We start from the raw sequence: 25,871 nt of genomic DNA on the forward strand, positions 1-25,871 counted from the left end.
CAATTATTTCCGACAGGAGCGGTAAGATCGAACAGTGAAAAGCAATCACGGCATCACAGCAATAAACAAAAAGAAGCAATTTGTATATCTGTATCTATAGAAAGCGAGATGCTTACATAAACGGAATTTGTTGGATGAGCTTTGGAGTTAATAGCTTAGAAATTTTATTTGTAGGTGCGCTATACAATTTTGCTAATCAGAGATCAGAAACCCACAAATATGTGGACTAACTGTCATCGTACCAATGTACATTATGCACTCTTGATCAGCAGATGACGTTTCGCAATGCAGTTAAGACAAAAACAAGTTTAGAACTGTCAAGTCGACAGTATAGACTGAATAGTAGTGAATTTGGAATTTCTTTTTTAAGTTTTAAGGTATTGTCATTACTGAAATCATAATTCTAGCTAATTTATTCAAAGTGCTTGTTATGTATGCATGAACTGAAAACAATCTAATAGGTAGTTAAAGAAATAGCCTATATTACATTTTAAACACCTATTTGTGAATGAGGGAATTGGAAGTAACCAGTACTTCGTTTGTAAGACTGTCAGGAATGAGTTTTATCGACTCAAAAGAAAATGGTTCGTAATTAAAATATACCTTCTGTCATAAAACTTTGAACTGCAATTAGTCATCATCACGTTGTTAATATAACTTGTAATAACCCAACGTGACAAAGTTGCACAGTGGAGAATAAGAAATAAGATGTATTTTGGACCTGTGGTAATTTAAGATAGAATATATAAAGTAGTATTTTGGACATATGGTAATTTAACATAGATTATGTAAAGTAATATGTAGTGTAAATAAACTGCATAAGATAGAAGTAGATTTATTTTCTTTCACTTATGAAAATCGAAAGACTTCTTTCATACGAGTAGCTACACAGTTCTAAAAGTGCACTCAGTAATGGTTTGTTAGTTTTTGCTAGCTTAAAATATATATATCTTTTAAAAATTGAAATTCTGTAGCTAAAAAATTGATGCCAATATGATATGTAATCGAATGTGTAAGGTAGATTTTTATTTGTAGATTTGAATTTTTTGTATTAATTACTTACATTTGAATTATCATAATAGCTATATTGTTATCGTTTTTTTATTTACTGTGCCTATCTATAAGGTAGTTACATGTTGCTTGTGTCTGCAGTAAATGTAAGATGTTAATTACTAATTAATTAATTAATATTGTACTATTAGATCACACTAGGCCTATAATGAACTGATGGTATACTTTGATGAACCATGTTACTTTTACATACTTTGGCAAAACTGTTGTAAATTCCATTTTATATAGACTATGCATGATTAAGACATGTTGAGAAATATTAGTTCGAATTTTGTAATCTATGCTTTAACTTCCAGATAATTTTAAACTGAAAATGTCGGCCTCAGATACGGACTGGTCACATTGGGATTGGACTGAAATGTGCGGACCAGGAGGACTAATGTTATGGTCCGCCAAGACTCATGATTTGGGAATATGCTTCCAAGAACTGTGCCTGCAGACTCCTGTCTTTATTTTGATGGCAACAATTTCTGCATTTTATTGTGGCAAACAAAGCAACTGGGTAGTTCGTAGCCGCAAACAATTGCAAGTTCTAACATTGAGAGCCACAGTCGTTGTTCTATTGGCAGCGGCTACCATTGCAAGAGTATGTTCTTCTATAGTATATTGTCCAGGTTCCTTGCTGCCTGTGGACTACCTTTTAGCCGGCATTGAGGGTTTAGCGTGGCTCGTACATTTAGGTTTTATCTTAGCCCTAAGACATCGCTTGGGAATATCTTTACGAGGACCTGTTTCAGTGCGTGTAATTTGGACTTTAAGTTTTGTTCTCTCTGCAGTTTCCTTACGTTCTTATATACTGCTACGCCATAACGTTTCTGTGCCTACTTTATTGAAATCAGCATATCTTTCTTATGGATTCAGCATCGCAAGTTTAATTCTTCAGTGTCTTTATCTATTAACTTTACTGCCTAGTGAAAGATCGTGGGATGTCGGTACTTATGAAGGATTTCATCAACGAATGCAGAATTCTGAATCCCAGAGTTTACTTGGTAAGATATTCTGTTATTATGTTTGTGTTAAAACTTCACTTAATGTCAGACAAAATACACGACTTACATGTAATTCAGAACAACTTCATTGTAACAATACTAACCCAGCCCAATCATGGGATTTGAAAGTGAAGGAGAGAGTGTCTTATAAACTCCCATAAAATCTTGTATTTTATTTTCCAGCTAGTATAATGTTATTTGATTACTAATATATCGATAATTACTAGAGCCCAGATTTCCATGCACTATCAAATTTTAAAACATGCATGCATTTATGCACTATCAAAATTGATTCCTACATTATTTATATTTTATTTTGAAACAATGTACCGTACTAAAACTAATTTTTCAACATTTTCTTCACTTAAGCTTATGTGTTTATCTGGAACACATTCTTGAACACAGAAAATGATCTTTCTACGTTACAAGAAGTGACAGATACATACTTAGTTGAAACTGGGGCAAATTGAGGTCGAATTTTAAGTTTCTTTGCATTTCTGCGTGACCATGATCCTATCGAAAATCGAACCCGCGACTTTCCAACTTTGCAGCATTACGTACGTCTTAACCGCGATGCTATCGCGCACTCCAAAATACATTAGTACTTACGTCTTTATTACAATAATCACAAACTACATCACCATCTGTCTTTAGAAATTCCTTTCCCTCAAGCCATTTTGACACAACATCTCTTCTTGCAGTTCTAACAGGAGGGTCATTCCATGCAAAAAAAAGTATGTTTTTGAACCATGATGTCTCAAAAGTTAAAAATATTGTAGTAGGTTATTTTGTATGTTCCAAATATGAATTTCAAGCAATACTGCATTTATATCTTTCATAGTTTGGCAGCAATCAGAATTTAAAATATTGGTTTAACAAAGAACACGGTTTCATTCATTGAAGTTTTCTTACTATGTAAAGAAAGATGGAAAAATGATTTCAATTCAATTTGAAAAAGGAGGTTTATAAATGCTCTTAAAATGAAAATAATATATAATTTTTTAAATAGTTACCCACCATAAAATAATTTTAAAAATTATAGAACACAAAATGCAATTCATTTTTTCAGGACAAAAAAACATGTTTTTAATTCTTTAGGGTATATTGATTCCACTGTGAAAATTTCAGAAAGTTGACTTTAATATCATGTCAGTTTTTAATAAAAATAACTCACCGGAACAAAGGAGCTCAGCAGGTAGGCTCTCCCGTTGTACAGAATGTTGCGCGATCAAGGTCAGGGAGACGGACGTTTGTGATTACTCATCGTTATGAAGTCTCACGAACGCTGCGACCGCCACACGTAGCAAGCGATTTTCAACCGTCAGAACAAAAATGAATAATTTTATTAATTTAATTATTCACAGGTTTTTTGAGATAAACTCATAAAGCTTGGGAGATGGATTAGGAATAAGATTTTCTTTAATACAAATGAAATTCGCATGAATTTAATTTGTTGCATTCGAATATAAAACTATTTCTTTTTTTCAATGAGGTGTTTTATGAGCATGCCTTAATATTATTCGGATTAGTCTTTAAGGTATTAAAATATGGTTATTCAGGTTTACAATGGCGTCTGTTTAGTTTCGATGACACTTCATATAGGGTGTCTGGAATATTTTAAATGATGCATAACATGTAACTGCCACCCATTTTTCAGTCATCCGTATGACTAAAATATTAATGATATGGCGGTCATAGTTGGCAGTTTAATTTATTTTTATAATAATATTATTATATTAAAAGCCCAAAAAAATTCATGACATCTCTGGCATATTCTTAAAATTTTGTATGAAATGACCCAGGAGCTAAAGTATACAAAATTGCAGTTTGCAAGCATGCTGCATCTGACTTCCTTTCTTCCAATATTTTGACCCCTGGCTTGTAACAAGCAAGAGTTGGGGGTTGGAAATTCTAGTGTAACAAAGGGACTGTTTAGTGGAATTTCAAAGACTTGTTGTCAGGTAGGATGCCACGAAACCATATTACTGGTACCTTTATTTTATATTTTTTTTCTCAGTAGCAAATAACTTAATGCAGAAATACCAGATTCTACGAAACAACATTCATAAAAGGAAAGTTAACATAATCTATGCACTAAAGCCAAGGAAAGGACATAATATGCAATATAAAAGTCTAAATATGTGCTGTTAAATTTAACATCTTCAAAATATGCATTATGCACGAATTTACTCCCCAAAAATAAGATCAAAACATGCAAACATGCACGGAAAAAGTACAGTTATTTAGAATCAATAAGTCATAGAACGAATATTTGCAAAGTTTGAGAAGTGTAACATGCTTATATAAAAACATGCATTTGCATGGAAATCCAGGCTCTAGTCATTACTATTAATATGCAAAGTTTTGCTAATGCTATGTCATTACCGGTACATCATGTACTCATAAATCTAATGTGAATTTTAAATATTTTCGAATGAAAGTTAATTCATAGTATTGATCTTAGTAAAATTAAGTTTTACTTCTAATAAAGCTAGATGTATTTTATGTTGCGGTATAGAACTAATGATTAATGAAAATCTGTTTCAGGTTCCCCTAGACTGGGTACATACAGTCGATTCAGTGAAGAAAGGGACCCTCATTATCTTGGAACTGCGATGGAAAATGCTCCATTTTGTTCCAAACTCTTGTTTCACTGGGTTACTCCTTTGATGGAGAAGGGTGCTAAGCAAAAACTGGAGAATTCTGAAGATCTGTATGATCTTCCACTGAACTTAACCCCGGCATATCTTTGTTCTCAGTTGGAAATGGCAATGATCCAGTCATCAAAAATGAAAAAGAGTCATCATGATTCAGGTGCATTGAGTTTAATTTGCTTATTTTTTCTGACTTTGTACCAAAATTTCAGAGTCTGCCATATCTAGTGAGAAGTGTTAGAGAATCCTTCCTTTTATAATGAATGTGATATATATTGCGTACATTCAGTCATTCATTCATTCATTCATAGTTTTCTGTCCAAGGACAGGTCTTTCACTGCAAACCCAGCATTCCCCAATCTATCCTATTTTCTGCCTTCCTCTTTGTCTCCTCATATGATCCATATATCTTAATGTTGTCTATCATCTGATATCTTCTTCTGCCCCGAACTCTTCTCCCGTTCACCATTCCTTCCAGTGCATCCTTCAGTAGGCAGTTTCTTCTCAGCCAGTGACTCAACCAATTCCTTTTTCTCTTCCTGATCAGTTTCAGAATCATTCTTTCTTCAACCACACTTTCCAACACAGTTTCATTTCTTATTCTGTCTGTCTACTTCACATGGTCTATTCTGCTTCTATTCGCTTCAGTTCACTTTGTCGTAATGTCCATGTTTCTACCTCATACAATGTTACACTCTACACAAAGCACTTCATTTCTCTCTTCTTTAGTTATTTTTCCAGAGATTTGCAGAAGATGCTTTTTTTTTTCTGTTAAAAGTGATTGCGTACAAAAGGATTTTTTTATAATTAAAAAAATTACTATACTTTACTTCGTTTGTAAATTACATTGTTTAAGTTTATTTATTTATTTATTTTTATTGCTAGTAAGTTTGAAATGAATAAAAATTAATAAATACAATGAAAGATAAACTAGCCCACTCCTGAATGAGTAAGACTCGTGCTCAGGAGGGGATTCTAATACAGACAAAAATAAAATTAAAATTGAGAGTGAATACAGGTTAAATAGTGTTTAATATGTTTAAATCCAAACAATAAATCCAATACAAATTTTTTACTTACTTACAAATGGCTTTTAAGGAACCCGAAGGTTCATTGCCGCCCTCACATAAGCCCGCCATTGGTCCCTATCCTGTGCAAGATTAAGCCAGTCTCTATCATCATACCCCACCTCCCTCAAATCCATTTTAATATTATCCTCCCATCTACGTCTCGGCCTCCCTAAAGGTCTTTTTCCCTCCGGTCTCCCAACTAACACTCTATATGCATTTCTGGATTCGCCCATACGTGCTACATGCCCTGCCCATCTCAAACGTCTGGATTTCAAGTTCCTAATTATGTCAGGTGAAGAATACAATGCGTGCAGTTCTGTGTTGTGTAACTTTCTCCATTCTCCTGTAACTTCATCCCGCTTAGCCCCAAATATTTTCCTAAGCACCTTATTCTCAAAAACCCTTAACCTATGTTCCTCTCTCAGAGTGAGAGTCCAAGTTTCACAGCCATATAGAAGAACCGGTAATATAACTGTTTTATAAATTCTAACTTTCAGATTTTTGGACAGCAGACTGGATGATAAGAGCTTCTCAACCGAATAATAACACGCATTTCCCATATTTATTCTGCGTTTAATTTCCTCCCGAGTGTCATTTATATTTGTTACTGTTGCTCCAAGATATTTGAATTTTTCCACCTCTTCGAAGGATAAATCTCCAATATTTATATTTCCATTTCGTACAATATTCTGGTCACGAGACATAATCATATAATTTACTTTGTCTTTTCGGGATTTACTTCCAAACCGATCGCTTTACTTGCTTCAAGTAAAATTTCCGTGTTTTCCCTAACCGTTTGTGTATTTTCTCCTAACATATTCACGTCATCTGCATAGACAAGAAGCTGATGTAGCCCGTTCAATTCCAAACCCTGCCTGTTATCCTGAACTTTCCTAATGGCATATTCTAAAGCGAAGTTAAAAAGTAAAGGTGATAGTGCATCTCCCTGCTTTAGCCCACAGTGAATTGGAAAAGCATCAGATAGAAACTGACCTATACGGACTCTGCTGTATGTTTCACTGAGACACATTTTAATTAATCGAACTAGTTTCTTGGGAATACCAAATTCAATAAGAATATCATATAATACTTCCCTCTTAACCGAGTCATAAGCCTTTTTGAAATCTATGAATAACTGATGTACTGTACCCTTATACTCCCATTTTTTCTCCATTATCTGCCGAATACAAAAAATCTGATCAATAGTCGATCTATTACGCCGAAAACCGCACTGATGATCCCCAATAATTTCATCTACGTACGGAGTTAATCTCCTCAAAAGAATATTGGACAAAATTTTGTACGACGTCAACAAAAGTGATATTCCTCGAAAGTTACCACAGTTGGTTTTGTCCCCCTTTTTAAAAATAGGTACAATTATGGACTCCTTCCATTGTTCTGGTACAATTTCCTTTTCCCAAATAGCAAGTACAAGTTTATAAATTTCGCTATATAATGCACTTCCACCCTCTTGTATTAATTCTGCTGGAATTTGATCGATACCTGGATTCAGACAAACGCAGAGAATTCATATTTTTAGTTCTATATTTACGTATATAACTTTCAAATTTATTAAAATTTCTATGAAAATATTTTAATAAAATAAAATAATACATTTGTTTAATGTTGAAAACTTTGAAATGTTTAAACAACAATTCAGTTGGGTAATCTTTCTGCTTTTTTAAACAAATTTTTAATACTTTTTTCTGTAGTAAAATTAACGGATAGAGGTTGGATTTATAAGTTCCACCCCAACCTATGATACCATACATAAATATAGACTGAAATAATGCTAAATAAATTACACTTAAACAGTTAAGTGACAAAATATTTCTTAGAATAACAAAGTAACATAATGTTTTACATAATTTATTACAAATATAATGAATATGATTATTCCATTTTAAATGATTATCACTAATTATATTCGGAATATGTATGATAAGAACTTTCATGTGTTAAATATTATTAACGTACCTCGTTAACATATATCGACCTATTTTCGGTCATCTTCTTACAAAGAACACATCACAGCCATAACAAAATTACAAAACACCTCCACATATGCAGAACACATCACAAATGCCAACCACACCTACAGAGACATCAACACAGACATGGAAATACTGCACATCCAACCAAAAAGCCAGAAACTCAACACACTAGAACAATATGAAATATACAGACACACGAAAACACACCCCAACGATATTCTCAACACACAACTCAATTTCAAAACACATACACTCTTTGACACTACACTACGAACGCACCCACATAGGAAACAAGAGGCGCCAAGACCAACAACGACCAGTTCCGAAGATGACCGAAAATAGGTCGAAACATGTTAACAAGGTACGTTAATAATATTTAACACAAAAAAGTTCTTATCATACATATTCCGAAGTGATACAGTGTTAAAAGTTGTGTAATCAAGATGTACAATAATTATACCTAAGTATTTAACCTCATTAACTTCATTAATAACTGAACAATTGCAATTTATATCGGAACAATCAGAATTATGCATTTTAATTTGTAGTATAGATGAAATTGGTTTATTACCTTTATTATTTAAAGAAAATGGGATAGCTATTGTTTTATCTTTATTAATTACATACTTACTTACTTACAAATGGCTTTTAAGGAACCCAAAGGTTCATTGCCGCCCTCACATAAGCCCGCCATCGGTCCCTATCCTGTGCAAGATTAATCCAGTCTCTATCATCATATCCCACCTCCCTCAAATCCATTTTAATATTATCCTCCCATCTACGTCTCGGCCTCCCTAAAGGTCTTTTTCCCTCCAGTCTCCCAACTAACACTCTATATGCATTTCTGGATTCGCCCATACGTGCTACATGCCCTGCCCATCTCAAACGTCTGGATTTAATGTTCCTAATTATGTCAGGTGAAGAATACAATGCGTGCAGTTCTGCGTTGTGTAACTTTCGCCATTCTCCTGTAACTTCATCCCGCTTAGCCCCAAATATTTTCCTAAGCACCTTATTCTCAAACACCCTTAACCTATGTTCTTCTCTCAAAGTGAGAGTTCAAGTTTCACAACCATAAAGAACAACCGGTAATATAACTGTTTTATAAATTCTAACTTTCAGATTTTTTTGACAGCAGACTGGATGATAAAAGCTTCTCAACCGAATAATAACAGGCATTTCCCATATTTATTCTGTGTTTAATTTCCTCCCGAGTGTCATTTATATTTGTTACTGTTGCTCCAAGATATTTGAATTTTTCCACCTCTTCGAAGGATGAATCTCCAATTTTTATAGTTCCATTTCGTACAATATTCTGGTCACGAGACATAATCATAGACTTTGTCTTTTCGGGATTTACTTCCAAACCTATCGCTTTACTTGCTTCCAGTAAAATTCCCGTGTTTTCCCTAACGATTTCTGTATTTTCTCCTAACATATTCACGTCATCCGCATAGACAAGCAGCTGATGTAACCTGTTCAATTCCAAACCCTCTCTGTTATCCTGAACTTTCCTAATGGCATACTCTAGAGCAAAGTTAAAAAGTAAAGGTGATAGTGCATCTCCTTGCTTTAGCCCGCAGTGAATTGGAAAAGCATCAGACAGAAACTGACCTATATGGACTCTGCTGTATGTTTCACTGAGACGCATTTTAATTAATCAAACTAGTTTCTTGGGAATACCAAATTCAATAAGAATTACAAGTGAATTTAAATCGAACCATTTTTTATTAATTATCAATTTATTAATTTTAAGTAGATGTAAATAATTAATTTTACAAAAATTATTCTTCAGTAAGTTTTGTTTGTTTTGCAGGCGGAAGTGAGAACACTAATGGTGCAGTACACACTGAGCGGGAATTGCCAGATGTGACATGGAGAGGGGCAGGGGTTCGAAGACCAGTTTCACTTCTTCGAGCTCTGCATTCATGTTTTGGTGTTCAGTTCTACAGTGTTGGCATTCTTAAGCTTCTATCAGACTGTGCAGGCTTCATGGGACCTTTACTACTGAATAAGTTGGTAACCTTCATTGAAACCAAGTCAGAAGCATTACATGAGGGATATCTGTATGCAGCCGGGCTCTTCGCTGTCACTTTGATAGGTGGGTTCATGACGTCAAAGTTTACAAGATAGGCTAGTTCCATTTTCTTATTGTAATTGAATGTTGTCTTGTTGATAATTGGTTTTCATGTTTTTATTAAGATTCGAGATTTGTTGGATCAAAACCAATGGACAGTAGATTTTTTTATAGGGCAATATACCTTAACAAGGATTTCTTCTTGTGTAAAGTTGTCAGTCCTAAATCACAGATTGATAATTTATAGAGTAACCGAGTAACCTTGTTCCTGAACGAAAGGGCTCTAAGTAAAATTTGTGGAAAATTTTCTTGTTTATGAGACAATTCAACTCTGTTAGTCTTCATTCTCGTCTGAATTCTTCGTTCATTAAGAAAAGAATGTAGAAATCTTAGCATTCTGCCTTTGATACCAAGTTTCATAGATTGTAATAAAATGGATCTGTGTGGAGTATTATCAAAAGCGACTTCAAAGTCCATCATTACAGCTAATGTGGTCTTCTTTTCTGTGAAACCTTTATAAATTTCTAAAAATATAGTAGGACTGCAGTACCAGCTGCAGAAGACACAGCCCTGCAGTATATATTGACTACACCTCAACTCTGGCTACTAGCAACAGGCATCTATAATGAACACCGATCAAAATACCCCTCATTTCTCGTGAAAAACAACTGAATAGACTACAGTGGACTATAGTGTCAGCAAAAAGCTAGATACATTAAGAAGATTGATTGATTCATTCTCGTCTAACATCCTAACCTAAATCATCTTGTTGATTTACTAGTTAAGCATGCTTGCAATTGCATCAACAACCAAATCAGGATGATGATTTTGTAACAGGGATTAGGGGGTTAATAATTTTCTGAAAGAAGTAAAGCGAAAGGGCCATAAATTCAATGGAGCTTTATGAAAACTGTGAGTCTGACAAAATTGCAGCATCTCTTACCATTTTGTGATTTCTACTTTGCAGATGTTTCTGCAGGATAACACCTCAATTAAGACTGCAACTCTCCATAGACCAATGTTTTGTGAGTCTGAACAAAATAGAAAACAGAGTATAAAGATAAGATACCATAGACTTTTGAAGGCTGCAGAGTTCAAGGGACTCAAAAGCATAGACATTACTTATTACAGATGGTTTAGATTTAGATTTTAGATAATTGTATCGGCAAGAGTCAGAAATTCTCATCTTACAGGAGCTCTATCTTAAAAATGAAATTCTTTACAGTATTAGCAGAGGCTACCAGAGTCCTTGGAGGTAACCAGGTCATGGTGATACACATACGAATAAGATAGAATTTTTTACCCTGATGATAAAATGTTGGATAATATTGTAAAACAGGCTACATATTTGCAACCAAGACCTCTTCAAGTGATTTCTCTATCCAGTGCTTTTGCTTCAGTAAAGTCTCATTTTACAAACCTATGGATCAACAATTGGCTCTCTTCTGACAAAGGAAAAATTTTACAGTCTGTACGAAAGAAACCAAAAGACCTGGAAATGTACAAAAACTTGCCCAGACATGTTCAAACATTTTTAACAAGAGCCAGAACAGGTCACATTGTCACTCAATTGTACCTACACCGATTTCACATTTCTGATAATCCTACTTGTCTGTGGTGTAATAATCATGATGAAGATCTGGAACACATTCTTCTATACTGTCCATCCATAAACCACAAAAGAAGTAAATTAAAATCATCAATACCAGTTGCAGTATATATTGACTACACCCCACCTCTGGCTACTAGCAACAGGCATCTATAATGAACACTGATCAAAATACCCCTCATTTCTCGTGAAAAACAACAACTGAATAGACTACAGTGGACTATAGTGGACTTTATGTTGTCAGCAAACAGCTGGATACATTAAGAAGATTGATTGATTGATTGATTGATTGATTGATTGAGTTGGATCTTGGTGTGAACAAGAAGCAGTAGGTAAATTTGCTAAAGCCGTCTTTTATTTTATTTTATTGGGTTATTTTACAACGCTGTATCAACATGTAGGTTATTTAGCGTCTGAATGATATGAAGGTGATAATGCCGGTGAAATGAGTCCGGGGTCCAGCACCGAAAGTTACCCAGCATTTGCTCGCATTGGGTTGAGGGGAAACCCCGGAAAAAACCTCAACCAGGTAACTTGCCCCGACCGGGATTCGAACCCGGGCCACCTGGTTTCGCAGCCAGACGCGCCGACCGTTACTACACAGGTCTGGACTAAAGCCGTCTTAGTCAAGGTTTAGGGTTCTTTTATGTGTTATGACTAGGGAACAAGTTTCTAGTTCCGTACCTATTTTGTTTGCTACATCCTAGACATACGTTATTCAGATATCTCTATGTTTCATGTACACAGGATCCCCCTATTAAAATTCTATAGGACCTAAAACTCCTAAATGAACTGTAAACTCCTATAAAGAGCCTTTTAGTATTTTGTGTATATTTGAAATACAAATACCAGTACAAAAAATGCAGAAGTATTAAAAAAAACTACAAACATTTTATTAAAATAAGAATCTTACAAACAATGGTGTGACAAGTTCATTCCATATTGGTCTTAGAAGGAGAAGGAAGATTTTACCTAATTTCCTGGAATCGCAGTTTGTTTGGAAAAGTCCATCCTAGTATAAAAGAGGTGTAGGTTGTTCAGGTTAGGCGAGAGCTTAGAAATTAGTTTTCGCGTCAGTGCACCCTGTTATGTGAAATGAAACTGACCAATCAGCAATCAGTCTCTTTCACTGATAGAATTAGTCTCTTCAGTTCAGCAGAACTCATTGTCAGCACCAGTTCTTTGTACATAAATTCCACCTAAAAAGGAATATGAACTAAAATTAAAATTATTAATTGTTAATTTTATATAAACTCTTAAAAGTCCTAAATTGGATTTTATAAAGTCGTAAATCTTTCTTTTTTAGCACCTAGAAATCCATTCCCTAGTTATGACAGTACCTTACCACAAGCTTTACTTTCCACCAAAGAAAGCTTTGCTGAGTACTTAACCATGTTTGAAACTTAGTAACTCTTAACACATTTGAACCTGCGAATCTCTCTCTTACTAACAAGCATAAAGCATCACAAATTATATTTTCTTCTGAAGAAAACGATATGAAGAAATTTCATAATCTTTGAAAATGCATTATTCTTGGCTGAGTTTAAATCTGGAGATCTCAAAATGACAAATGTGATAACCAATTGATTACTGAAAAAAATATACAAATGTGTAAAGCTAATTTTCTCTTTCAGCTTAGTGATGGGAAGTAAATGAGTCTGTATACTTCGAAATTTGTTGAATAATATTGGTTTATATTGTGGTTTTTTTCTTCCTTTATGTAGGAGCATTGTGTAACACACATTTTAGCTTTCTTATGCAAGAAGTTGGACTCAAAATAAGGGGCGCTTTAGTGACCACAGTATACAGGAAGACGCTTACTCTCAGCAACACCGTACTCTCCAAATTCAGGTTTGTTCTTTTTATTTGTCAAGACATTTGAAGAGTCCACTGCAAGAATGATGGCTGTCACTTTCTTGTCGAAAATGAACCAAGACTGTCAATGCATAGCTGAAGACATATAGAATGTACATACAGAGTTATATGGATTAACACTGATAGTCATTGTCCAGTAATGATCGGAAAATCACAGTTAAGCTTTGAGTGCTAAGCATTTCAAACTTTCAGTTGCTTCTCCTGCAAAATGTATTCCAAATGACATCCATCATTCTTGCAGTGGACTCTTCATTTGTTAATTAAGACAAACATGTAATAAAAGAAACCTATAATTGAAGTTAATGTAGTCTGAGAAATAATAATAATAATAATAATAATAATAATAATAATAATAATAATAGTAATACTTACTTACTGGCTTTTAAGTAACCCGGAGATTCATTGCCGCCCTCACATAAGCCCACCATCTGTCCCTATCCTGAGCAAGATTAATCAATTCTCTACCATCATATCCCACGTCCCTCAAATACATTTTAATATTATCTTCCCATCTATGTCTCGGCCTCCACAAAGGTCTTTTTCCCTCCGGCCTCCCAACTAACACTCTATATGCATTTCATACGTGCTACATGCCCTGCCCATCTCAAACGTCTGGATTTAATGTTCCTAATTTTGTCAGGTGAAGAATACAATGCGTGCAGTTCTGCGTTGTGTAACTTTCTCCATTCTCCTGTAACTTCATCCATCTTAGCAATAGTATTAATAATAATAATAATTTATTTATTTACTTATATTTAATGTGCTGTACAACAGCCAGAGGCCAATTACAGTTCAGCACAAAGAATATAACAAAAACATTAGCAATAATTTACAATAAAAGTACAAAGAAATAATTAAATTAATGACAATTAATTAAAATGATAATTACAAATGAAATAATGGAATTATAAATGAAGAATGGAATCATGTAAAATATTATTACAAAGATATACAAGATTATAATACAACGACAATAATGACAATGAATGGACGGGATAAAATGGATGACTAAACTACATAGCATAATGAGCGAGAATAATATTAAAATACATATTTAAACAAAAGATATAAATGAAAACTGATATAAAACTTCAAAATATATACTACACATTAAATAATAATAATAATAATAATAATAATAATAATAATAATAATCCTGTTATGCACATTAAAAAAATGAAAATGACTAGTATTTGTCAAATTCATGTAAGCATCAGGTACAGTAGGCTACTAAAAAATCAAAATGCCACTTTCATAATAAATCTTAGCTTTAAAAGGGACAAATATTACTGAAATTGTATTTTCAGTAGTGGAAATTAAAAAAAAATAAAATAAAATAAAATATTTCTTCATCGAAATATGTATTTATATACAGAATCACTACTCATTTTATATATTCTCTTCATCTTGAGTGCAGAAATATTACAAAATGTTCTGTCTGAAAAGGATTTTTAGATATTCCTCCATGCACTCTCTGCTTGAAATAATTTTTAATTTAATATTTTATGTGCAGTATTGGCGAAATTGTGAACTTCATGAGCACAGACACAGATCGCATTGTGAATTCCTGCCCCAGCTTTCATGCCTTCTGGAGTATTCCATTTCAGGTATGTAATATTTTAGATAACTGCTCTGTTTTTATTTTTCTTTTCCTTTCTTTCCTTTTTTCCCGAGAACGAGTATTCCAAATCTTCATTACAAATTTCAGTTCAAATTCTGTTATAATGAATTTCATTAGCGAATTTCATTAGCCTAGCTGTAGAAAGCTAACAATTCATCACATTTAAAAATAACTGCCTTATTTATTAATGGGTAATAAGAGAAATGCGCACCATTGCTGAATGGCTAGAACAATGTTGGTGACCCTGTGTAAATCCGCTGAAATTTGTTACAGACAGCAGCTTAAAAATTAATATTCACTTTTTCTTTACAGATTGGTGTGTCATTTTACTTGTTGTATTTGCAAGTTGGCGTTGCATTTGTGGCCGGTGTTGCTTTCACTATCATTTTAATTCCTATTAATAAATTCATTGCCTCAAAAATAGGTAAGTTTTTTGTATAACTTGTAAGTACACATCACAATAAATTTGGGTTTTTATTTTACTGTTGGAACTGAATGTATGTATTTGAATTTTCATGGTTTACATCTCTGCTTTCATTTTCGTCATATGGTTTTTGTTCATCATTGATATGTTATATTTGTAGGAGAACTAAGTACAAAACTGATGTCACAAAAAGATGAGAGAGTGAAAGTAATGGCTGAAATTCTGCGTGGAATCCGTGTTATCAAATTTCATGTATGGGAAGACCACTTCATTGAAAAAATAGGAAGTAAGTCTTTCTTGTTATTCCTACGTACTTTGTAATGGTTCATATTTCATTGACAACTTTCAGTTTGTTTCATAAAAGTTAAGAATATTTTACAACATTAAAACCCACAACTTCAGTTCAAGTGTCATGAAGATTACATTTACTTTTTCGTATGTTTTTCACTTTTCAGGACACTTCAGCTCTATCGTGTTACCAATTATATCCCTGCTTACAGTTTATTTTATTGAATTTTCTCGGGTTCAAACTCCACAGTCTGCCAATCTGACTCAGGTTATTCATGGTTTCCCTCAGTCACAAAGGCCAATGCCGGATTGGAAATTTGCATACCATGATTCATCACTAGCGAGCGGATTTTTATGTGCTAAAAAATTTAAATATATTTATTTTTTATGTGCTAAAAAGTACGAAAATATTTGCTAAAAATAAAAAAATATATTTTTTTTAAATATGACAAAAATACCTTACTTAGCTTGGAAAAAAAAATGTTACTAGGTACTCACCAACCACATTTGAGTGCTAGTAGTTGGCCGAGAATTGCAGTGAACAACAAAGATCATCTCCAAATTCTCCATCACAAATGTATGCCGATTATCTCTGAACAACGACTTATACTGTGAAAACGATCTTTCCACATCACAGGACGTCAGACGTGCATATTTAAAGAGAGGAATGTCACAAACACCCGTCAATTTCACCTACAGGCACATCCTCCAATACTGGAGGAACTTTACACATTTTTTTATATCCAGTGTTTTTCCCAAACACATTCTGGAATTTGTCCCTTAGTACTTGTACTTCTGAACCTGGTAGCGAGTCTAGTTTAATTTTCACAGCACGCACCTCCCTGTTTCAGACAACAGGTTTTTGGATGTTTCGAGTTTTTTTTATGGAGTCACACAAAAAGCTTAGATTTGCTAATAGGAAAGCCAAATCGTTTTTTAAACAACCATCTTTCAGTATATCTTGAAGGATATCGATTGACCAAGCCCGATAACAGGGAATCACAACAAGACATACTTACTTCGTGGATATGAGCGAGAGGCGAGAGATTTGTTTAAATTAAATAATGTTCATACCCGAGCTCTTATCTGTTGTGTTTCACAAATAAAGCGTGGAATGAAATAATCTTCAGCAACAATAAACATTCCTAATTATTTGTTGCAAGATCTCTCCTCCTTGTCCATGTTAATTTATTTTCTTAATAATAACACTGATATGCTGCCTAGCAGTTCTCAGAACTTGAGGCGATACTATTACGAAAATGGATCACGGATACACCACACAGCGCTTAGAAACACGAAGCAACCAAGAATTCTTAAAAAGATAACTTACTTCTGAGTGGCATAATTGATTTCGTTTTAAAATGTTTAAAAGTTCTTGCAAAAAAATTATTTTAGTAAAAAAACTCCAAGATTTATGTGTTTATAATAGATTTCCTGAAAATATGTATTTACATAATTTTTTTGTGAAAATATGTGTTTTTATGTGAAATAAAATTCTGGTTTCAAACTTGAAACTTCATGTTCGAAATTTTTAACTTTGTTAATTGTGTTTTATCACACGCAAAAATAATATTTAATTACATAGAAATCCGCTGCCTCAATCACTAATATCAAAAACATTAATCAAAATCTAAAATGAGTTACATGAACACAAGCCAGCTATAAGACGTGACAAAAAAACAGGAACTCGACAAAAAATAAAAATGGCCTATTAATATACCAGTACCTAATCATCTCATACACACGTGATATGACCACAGATGTTAAAGCATGTATAAATAAATTTAACAAAGAAAAATGATGCAAGCATTTAGGTAGGCATTTCTTTTGTATTCTAATCGTTGTTGTTGTTTTCTAATGCCAGGCATTTGACAATAAAGTCATTTGACCTCTTGCACTCCAATATTTTTCAAAGATATTATCATGACCAGCCACTGAAGCACAGATTTTGAGGTGTTCCGAATCCATTTCTTGGTTTGAGTTGCACAATGGGCAGTTAGGGGACTGATATATTCCAATTCTATGCAGGTGTTTGGCCAAACAATCATGGCCTGTTGCCAATCTAAATGCAGCTACAGACGATTTTCGTGGTAAATCGGGAATTAACTGTGGATTTTGATGCAGAGAGTTCCATTTTTTCCCTTGGGATTGAGTTATCAAATTTTGTTTGTTGAAGTCTAAGTATGTAGATTTAATAAATCTCTTCACAGAGTAATACGTAGATTTAGTAACAGGTGTGTAAGTAGCAGTGCTGCCCTTCTTTGCTAAAGCATCCGCATTCTCGTTTCCCAGGATTCCACAATGGGATGGTATCCATTGGAATACAATTCTTTTATTGAGTGATATTAATTGAGAGAGCATTTTAGTTATTTGTGCTGTTTGAGATGAAGGTGTGTGTTTAGAGACAATTGATAGAATAGCTGCTTTGGAGTCTGACAATATAACCGCATTCCTAAATTTATTGATGTGGCATAGAAGGTTCCTAAGACATTCACTTATTGCAATGATTTCACCATCAAAACTTGTTGTTCCATATCCAAGAGATCTATAAAGTGAGAAGAGACAGCACGTAACCCCTGCACCGGCACCTTGTTCTCTGGAGATCAAGGATCCGTCGGTGTATAAATGAAGCCAGTTTTGTGGAGGGTACCTAATATTAATTGTCTCTAAAGACAATTGTTTCAGTATTTCAGTGTTTACTTCTGATTTCAGTATTTCTTCTGTTAAATTTAGATTATATTCTATATTCAATAGGGTTAAAGGGTTTGGTTTAATTTGTAAGTTTTCTTTTAAATTCGGGATATTGATTTTCTGTTTTAATTCTTGAACAATGGATATGAAACTTTTTTGAGTTTTCAATCTACCAATGCCAATTGTTTCCTGGTAATCTGATAAGTTTTTCATATTGAATCAGTGCTTTTTCTTCTATTGTCATTTTGATGCTGTTAATATTAGTGAGGAATCTCATAGAATCTATTGGAGTTGTTTTGATTCCACCAGTAATGAGTCTCAGAGCTTGGTTTTGAACATATTCTATGTCGTTTATGAAAGGTGAAGTAATTAAAATTTCTCCGCAGTATGTCAGCACTGGCTGTATAAACATTTTGTATGTAGTGTTCAAAGTATTCCTAGAGCATCCCCATTTCTTTCCTGCTAGTCTTTTTAGAAGGGAGAATCTTTTACGAGCTTTTTCAGAAATGTATTTCAAATGGTTGCTCCATGTTAACTTACTATCGAAAATAACTCCAAGATATTTGGATTCATAAGTCCTAGGAAGGTGTTGGCCATTGTATTGAATGTTGAATTCTCTTTCTTTTTTACCGAGTGTATTCTAATCGTGTACATTCTTTTACCTGTCTGAGAAATCTCATTTCTGAGGCCTGTATTTTGTTATGTTTTAGATGTTATATTTTTCCTTTACAGATTTGCGTGAATTGGAACTAAAATACCTTCGTGGCCGCAAGTATCTGGATGCATTGTGTGTTTATTTTTGGGCCACAACGCCTGTTCTGATTTCCATCTTCACTTTTGTTACATACGTGTGTCTCGGCAATAAACTTACAGCTGCAACAGTAAGTAAATATTTCCAAAAAATGTTTTACATGTGATGTTTATGTACAGTAAAACCCCGATAAGACACTGTTCAAGGGACCGGGTGTAAACCGCATATTAACCGGCACCGTGTATTAGGCGGGTATACTAATTTTGACTTATATACAGTGTCTATTAGCATTTTTCTTTATTGAAATACATGATTCATGAAAGGTAATACAGTATTACTCCATTATGTAATTACTGTACTGTACGTCAAAGACATTTACAATATGTACGGTACTTAATTCTTTCGAAGAAAAAAAAAAAGTCATTTATAGTTGTTTGCCGTGTGCGTGTTCTCCAAGTCCTCATGTTTACCACACTTCAGTTCCTGTGATTACATTCTCCCAATGACATCGCAGCTGTAGTGATTGAGTCGCGATTTTTTATCATCGTTCTTAATATTGATGATGGGATTCCTAATGCATCAGAGAGTTGTTTCTGAGTAAGAGTACTGTTCTCATCATACTTTCGTAAGATTTCCAATTTTTCCGACACAGAAAGGGCTTTTCGTTTAACACTCATTGTAATCACATTCACAGACACTTCAATACACTAAAGGACAACAAATTACCCAGCAAAAATTTCCAGAATTTTATTACGGCCGAGTGAGGAATGCTGTTTGAGAGAGAGGGTTAGCAAGAGGGTGAGATACTGTAACTGTATGTAGGCTTTAACCACGCAGATAAGGAGTCAAATAAGAGAGCGTAACAAGAAGGTGGGGTATACTAAGGTATGAAGTATGAAGGTTTAAATGTGCAGGTAAAGGGTCGAATACCAATACTTTTCAGGTTAATGGCACCAGTGAGTTCAGTGACCAAGATGTTTCATTGCTGTTACAGTACATTGCTGAAAATTACATCGAAAATATTCCACAAAAACAGCGTATTATGCGGGACTTGAGTGCAACAAACGGGATATTTTATAAAGGCGTTATATATGAAATCTGCAGAGACTGGACAAAAAAAGCGTATTACACGGGATAGCGAAATAAGCGGGCGTCTTATCGAGATTTTACTGCATTTATTCGGAGATTTTTTTTCATTTTTGAATATGCAGAGTGCTATGTACGACTTCAAAATCAAATTTTTAATTTTTAGTACATACAACAGTTAAGATAGACGAGAAATGAAATAAAACAGACATTACAGATTTCATAATTTTGATGTTTTGAGTGATTGACTATTCTCGTCATTAGATTCAAGGTTCAGAGGCAGTGAGTAATAAAAATAATTTTGTAGGTGCTGTCACTTAGAAATGGAATTTTACATTGCAAGGCAGCTAACTATCCAAATTATTTGATAAACTACTGAACTTTTCTTCATAATTTTCTCGATAGAGCTGTATTACTGTTTACATATATTGTGATATTCACATTTCCAGGTGTTTACCAGTGTCGCTTTACTGAATATGTTGATTGGACCTTTAAATGCCTTCCCTTGGGTATTGAATGGACTTACAGAAGCTTGGGTGTCAATTAAAAGATTGCAGAGATTGTTGGAGGTAAGAATTTATGATTTCAGTTGTTGTTGTTTTCTAATAAAGTCATTTGATCTCTTGCACCCCAATATTTTTCAAAGATATTATCATGGCCAGCCACTGAAGCACAGATTTTGAGGTGCTCCGAATCCATTTCTTGGTTTGAGTTGCACAATGGGCAGTTAGGGGACTGATATATTCCAATTCTATGCAGGTGTTTGGCCAAACAGTCATGGCCTGTTGCCAATCTAAATGCAGCTACAAACGATACTGATTTCAGTTGTTACAATGGTTATTTGTAGTACTGGTAGGTGGTCAACATATTTCAGGCTATATCAATAAACAAAACAAATTAAGAAACTTGGGCATAAATATAAAGTCATAATAATAAGCAGTACTTTTTTCTGCTGGAATGGCTTTCCAACATCTTTTTCTTGTATTTTTTATCATGGAGCCAAGAGATGTGTTAATATGTTTTAAATATGAGCAAATGCTGGGTAACTTTCGGTGCTGGACCCCGGACTCATTTCACCAGCATTATCACCTTAATTTCATTCAGACGCTAAATAACCTAGATGTTGATACAGCGTCGTAAAATAACCCAATTAAAAAAAAATATGTTTTAATATCATTTTTCTTTGAACTTCACTTAGGCCTGGTAAGCCTTAAAGTTGGACGAAAATGAGGTTAAAAACGACAAAATTTCCATACACTGGACAGCAAGCATTTCCCTCTTTGCTATAATGTACATACAGAATTTCACCACCTTTTTCTTCAGAAGATATCCACACCTGTGGAGTAACAGTTAGCGCATCTGGCCGCAAAACCAAGTGGCCCAGGTTCGAATCCCGGTTGGGACAAGTTACCTGGTTGAGGTTTTATCCGGGGTTTTCCTTCAACCCAATACGAGCAAATGCTGGGTAACTTTCAGTGCTGGACCCCGGACTCATTTCACTGGCATTATCACCATTTCATTCAGACGCTAAATAACCTAGATGTTGATACAGCGTCGTAAAATAACCTAATAAAATAAAAAAAAAATCTTCAGAAAAAAAAACACTTCTGAAGTAGAAGGGCTATTTAACAAATTATGAGCCAGAGAGAGAGAGAGAGAGAGAGAGAGAGGGAGAGAGAGAGAGAGTTTTTTTCAGTAAATTCTTTTCTGTTTAGACGTGATAGAGACTGCTGATTGAGTGGCAAAATGAGCTGAATTTACACAGACACACTACGAAGTACAGTCCTACAGGTCTTCACTTTTAGTACATCAACTGATGAAAGACAGGATTAATAAATTGAAACTGAAACAAAACGACAAAATCCGATGAAACAAATTGTTCAACATTTTCTGTTAGACTCAGAAGAGTAACTGTTATTCTATTTCGACTGTACACGAGATTTGGCTGTCTCCCTTTCCACAAGATTGCATAATTTACAAGACTTCTCAGAAATCAACATGATGTAATTGACTGTCGACAGTCTTCATAATTACTTGTTTTTATAGAATATTTTTCTGAATAAACTGGCAAGTTGGCAAACTTCATTTGTATTCCTTTTTAGACTTTGCATGTTTATTATGCATTTATGTTTTAAAGAACGCGAATACAAAATCCTACAAACGTGGGTGAATAGGAGTTAAGATTGTTTTCAACATATACTAGGGTCATTTCATAAGTCATGGCAACTATGTTATATCTTATGAATCACCGAAAATGTGGTTACTTCAGTATATACGTTTGAAAACCTGTTGTACACTGTATGGGATACCATCACCAAATTCTAGCCGGTTGACAGCACACTTAAAAGTTGGTTGCTAGAAGCTGTGCTTCAAGATGGATGTAAATAAAGTTGAACAGCAGTCATGCTTGAAGATTGGAGATCTTGAAACATTCTCCCTACTCGCCTGATCTCATTCTGCAATTGAAGAAGCCGCTGCCTGGGAAGCGGTTTGCAAACAGGGAAGACATCTTAACAGCGTTTCGACAAGAAGTGGTACACAGATGAATCGCACACAGCCGATGGTATTCAACGGCTGCGTCATCGTTGGCAAACATGTATGGAAGCCTTGGAGGATTATTTTGAAGGGTGTAAGCTGTGAGTAATGCACTTTGTTTACCCAATTTGGTACCAGCATTGTGAAGCACATTCCAGTGACCTTCAATCACATACAGTGAATTTCTATTCCTGCAGCTTTATTGGCTAATATAATACAGTTGCCATGACTTATGAAATGACCATCATATCTATTACTTAGAATTTAAGAATGTATGTTGAATAATTAATTTTATGCTCGACCATGCTGCCGAAATGTAATAATTATACACCTGGTAGCAGTCCTTTAATGCATGTCATTAAAGTACACCTACTCATTAAAGTACAGGTGTTTTCAGCCAATGACAACTCAGCTTACAGGTGTTCAGCCAATAACAAGTCAGCTTTGTACCGTTTTAAAACCGCAAGTATCGATTATTCTCGGATATGTAATCGAAAGAGAATTAGCGAAAAGTCACGGAGGCTGGAAATCCAATACTGTCGCAGAAGGTTATGTTCTGTTACTATAATAATTAGCGTTAATTGTAAATAATATTCAAATAAATTCAATTTGTCATCTCGTTTTTCAATGTCGAATTCAATAATCAAGGTTATATCAAGTTTAACGGGATTACATCAAGGTCAATGACATTATTGTTCCTCGGAAAAAATCAATACTTTCGCGTCTGTGCACATCTCACAATTCACGACCTAGAACAAGGTCACTTCCAATCTTGTCAGATACAAATAAAATGTATACATTTGAATAATTTCAATTTAGAAATATGGTCGAGCATAAAAAGTCGTATGAAACTCTCCTATAATGGTAATTAAGAAGCTCGTATGAAAATTATGAAACTCGCGCTCGTTTCATAAACATCTATACTCGCTTCTTAATTACTATCATTATAGGCTCGTTGCATAATGTACTATTATTTTAATGTAAATACTGTAATATTTTCTCTTACAAACAGTTTCTTATTTTCTGTTCATAAAATATTGATGATAACTATGACAGTAGTGGCCATGTTTTTATTGTAATAATACAAAAATTATTTTCTGAGCTTCATTGTTTGACGTACATATCAATCCGCTCTTTTATATGAAACATATAATTTTTGTACTTGTTTTAGCTACCTGACATGGATCTTGCAAATTACTATACTCCAATGCCTGACGACAATTCGGAACTTGCTGTCTTTGTGAAAAATGGATCCTTTAGATATGGATTGGATGCAGAAGAAAATCAAGTAACAGAAACTCAAAACAAAAACGAAGAGAGTGAATCTGTACAGGCACCCATAAAATTTTTGCTTACAAATATTACTTTTACCATTACAAAGGTAGGAAGATGTTTTTTTATGTACATCATGCACTTACAAGGGTGGGTTATTAAGTAATGCACAGCAATTAAAAAAAAAAATGGAAAGTTGAATAGGTAATACAAAATAAATCATACACAATAAAATCACATTCTTCAGCTTCTTTTCAACATAGGAGCCAAGCCTCTCAGCACATTTCTTCCATCGTGGCACTAGTTTAAAGATACCCGGTTCATAGAACACAGTCTTTTGGAAGTATAGCATCTGCACACAACCAATCACATTTTTTCATTGGTATTGAAGCATTGGCCACGTAAGTATTTCTTCATTGGGCCAAACTTGTTTTACAGTAGCATGTAGCAAGTATCTGATTGTTTTATGCGGATATGAATGAACTAAAAATTCTTTTGTTTGATGATGGTGGACCTTTTGAATTGAAAATGGCGGCAAGTACGATTAGCTTTATTAAACATTATCGTGTCCACACCTGTGGAGTAACAGTTATCTCATCTGACCAAGAAACTAGGTGGCCCGGGTTTCAATCCGGGGGGGGGGGGGCAAGCTACCTGGTTGAGGTTTTTCCGGGGTTTTCCCTCAACCCAATATGAGCAAATGCTGGGTAACTATCGGTGCTGGACCCTGGACTCATTTCACTGGCATTATCACCTTCATTTCATTCAGACGCTAAATAACCTGAGATGTTGATACAGCGTCGTAAAATAACCCACTTGAAAAAAAAAAAAGATTATTGCAAATATAAGTGCATATGGAGTGTTCGACCACAATTTTGCGAATCAAGTAGGTCGAAGTATTGGGTTGATATTTAATATACAGGTTGTTTAAAAAATACGGGGCATAATTTCACTTATGTATTTCCCACATGAAGACAATCAAAATAGTTCATTACAACATGTGTCCGGAAATGCTTTATTTCCGAGTTATGGCCTTCACAACATTGAAATTCACTGGAACGTTTTTTCTTTCCGCTGTTCGTTGTCATTACAGAAGATGTTCAAAATGTCCACCTCCTGCTTGAATACAGACCTCACATCGATGTCTCGTTGACCTGCGAACACGATCCCAAACTCCAGGAGTATTGCGTATGTCCTCAGAACATGCCACAATTCGATTCCGAAGGGATTCCAAATCAGGCACATTGACTTGCAACGCTACCCTTCGTGTGCTGATAGAAGGAGTCATGTTCACAGCCTCCAGAATCTCCTCCTGTACTTCTGGAGTTGTAGATCTTGGTCGTCCCCTTCCCAAACCAGGAGAGTTAAATTTTCCATACTCGCACAGACGGTAATGGAGACATACAAATGTCTTCCGATCTGGACATTGTCGCTATGGGTACCTCTCCTAGTACAAACGACGAGCCAGCGCAGCATTGCCGTCCGGCTTACCGTACATGAAGTGTATCTCTGCCAGCTCTTGATTTGAATACATTTCGCACAGTCTAACGCCTACACAACACTGAATGTAACCTTCGCCTCGGAATGAACTGTCAGTGTGCCCTCTTAATGTCTCCTTTGACGGCAACGACCTGCGGAAAGAAAAACGTTCCGGTGAATTTCAATGTTGTGAAGGCCATAACTCGGAAATAAAGCATTTACGGACACATGTTGTAAGGAACTATTTTGATTGTCTATGTGTGGGAAATACATACCTGAAATTATGCCCCGTATTTTTGAAACACCCTGTGTATATATATATATATATATATATATATATATATATATATAATGTAGTGAAGATGACTTTCAACAAGGCGCACCC

The 25,871-nt window shown here is 34.6% G+C and overlaps 1 protein-coding gene across 1 annotated transcript in view; it reads left to right on the plus strand.

Annotated features, from left to right (window-relative positions):
• The first annotated feature begins 57 nt into the window (after positions 1-57).
• LOC138700314 (ATP-binding cassette sub-family C member 10) overlaps positions 58-25,871 on the plus strand; it is a 56,119-nt gene continuing 30,305 nt past the window's right edge. Inside the window, exons 1-11 of the mRNA XM_069826858.1 lie at positions 58-377; positions 1,368-2,060; positions 4,608-4,874; positions 9,595-9,879; positions 13,189-13,315; positions 14,853-14,946; positions 15,273-15,384; positions 15,545-15,670; positions 19,096-19,244; positions 20,650-20,769; positions 23,907-24,116. Coding sequence (XP_069682959.1) covers positions 1,385-2,060; positions 4,608-4,874; positions 9,595-9,879; positions 13,189-13,315; positions 14,853-14,946; positions 15,273-15,384; positions 15,545-15,670; positions 19,096-19,244; positions 20,650-20,769; positions 23,907-24,116 — 2,166 coding nt within the window. The 5' untranslated portion in view covers positions 58-377; positions 1,368-1,384. The remainder of the gene's footprint in view (positions 378-1,367; positions 2,061-4,607; positions 4,875-9,594; positions 9,880-13,188; positions 13,316-14,852; positions 14,947-15,272; positions 15,385-15,544; positions 15,671-19,095; positions 19,245-20,649; positions 20,770-23,906; positions 24,117-25,871) is intronic.

Source organism: Periplaneta americana, chromosome 5 (genome assembly GCF_040183065.1).
Source record: "Periplaneta americana isolate PAMFEO1 chromosome 5, P.americana_PAMFEO1_priV1, whole genome shotgun sequence".
Taxonomy (NCBI): Eukaryota; Metazoa; Arthropoda; class Insecta; order Blattodea; family Blattidae; genus Periplaneta; species Periplaneta americana.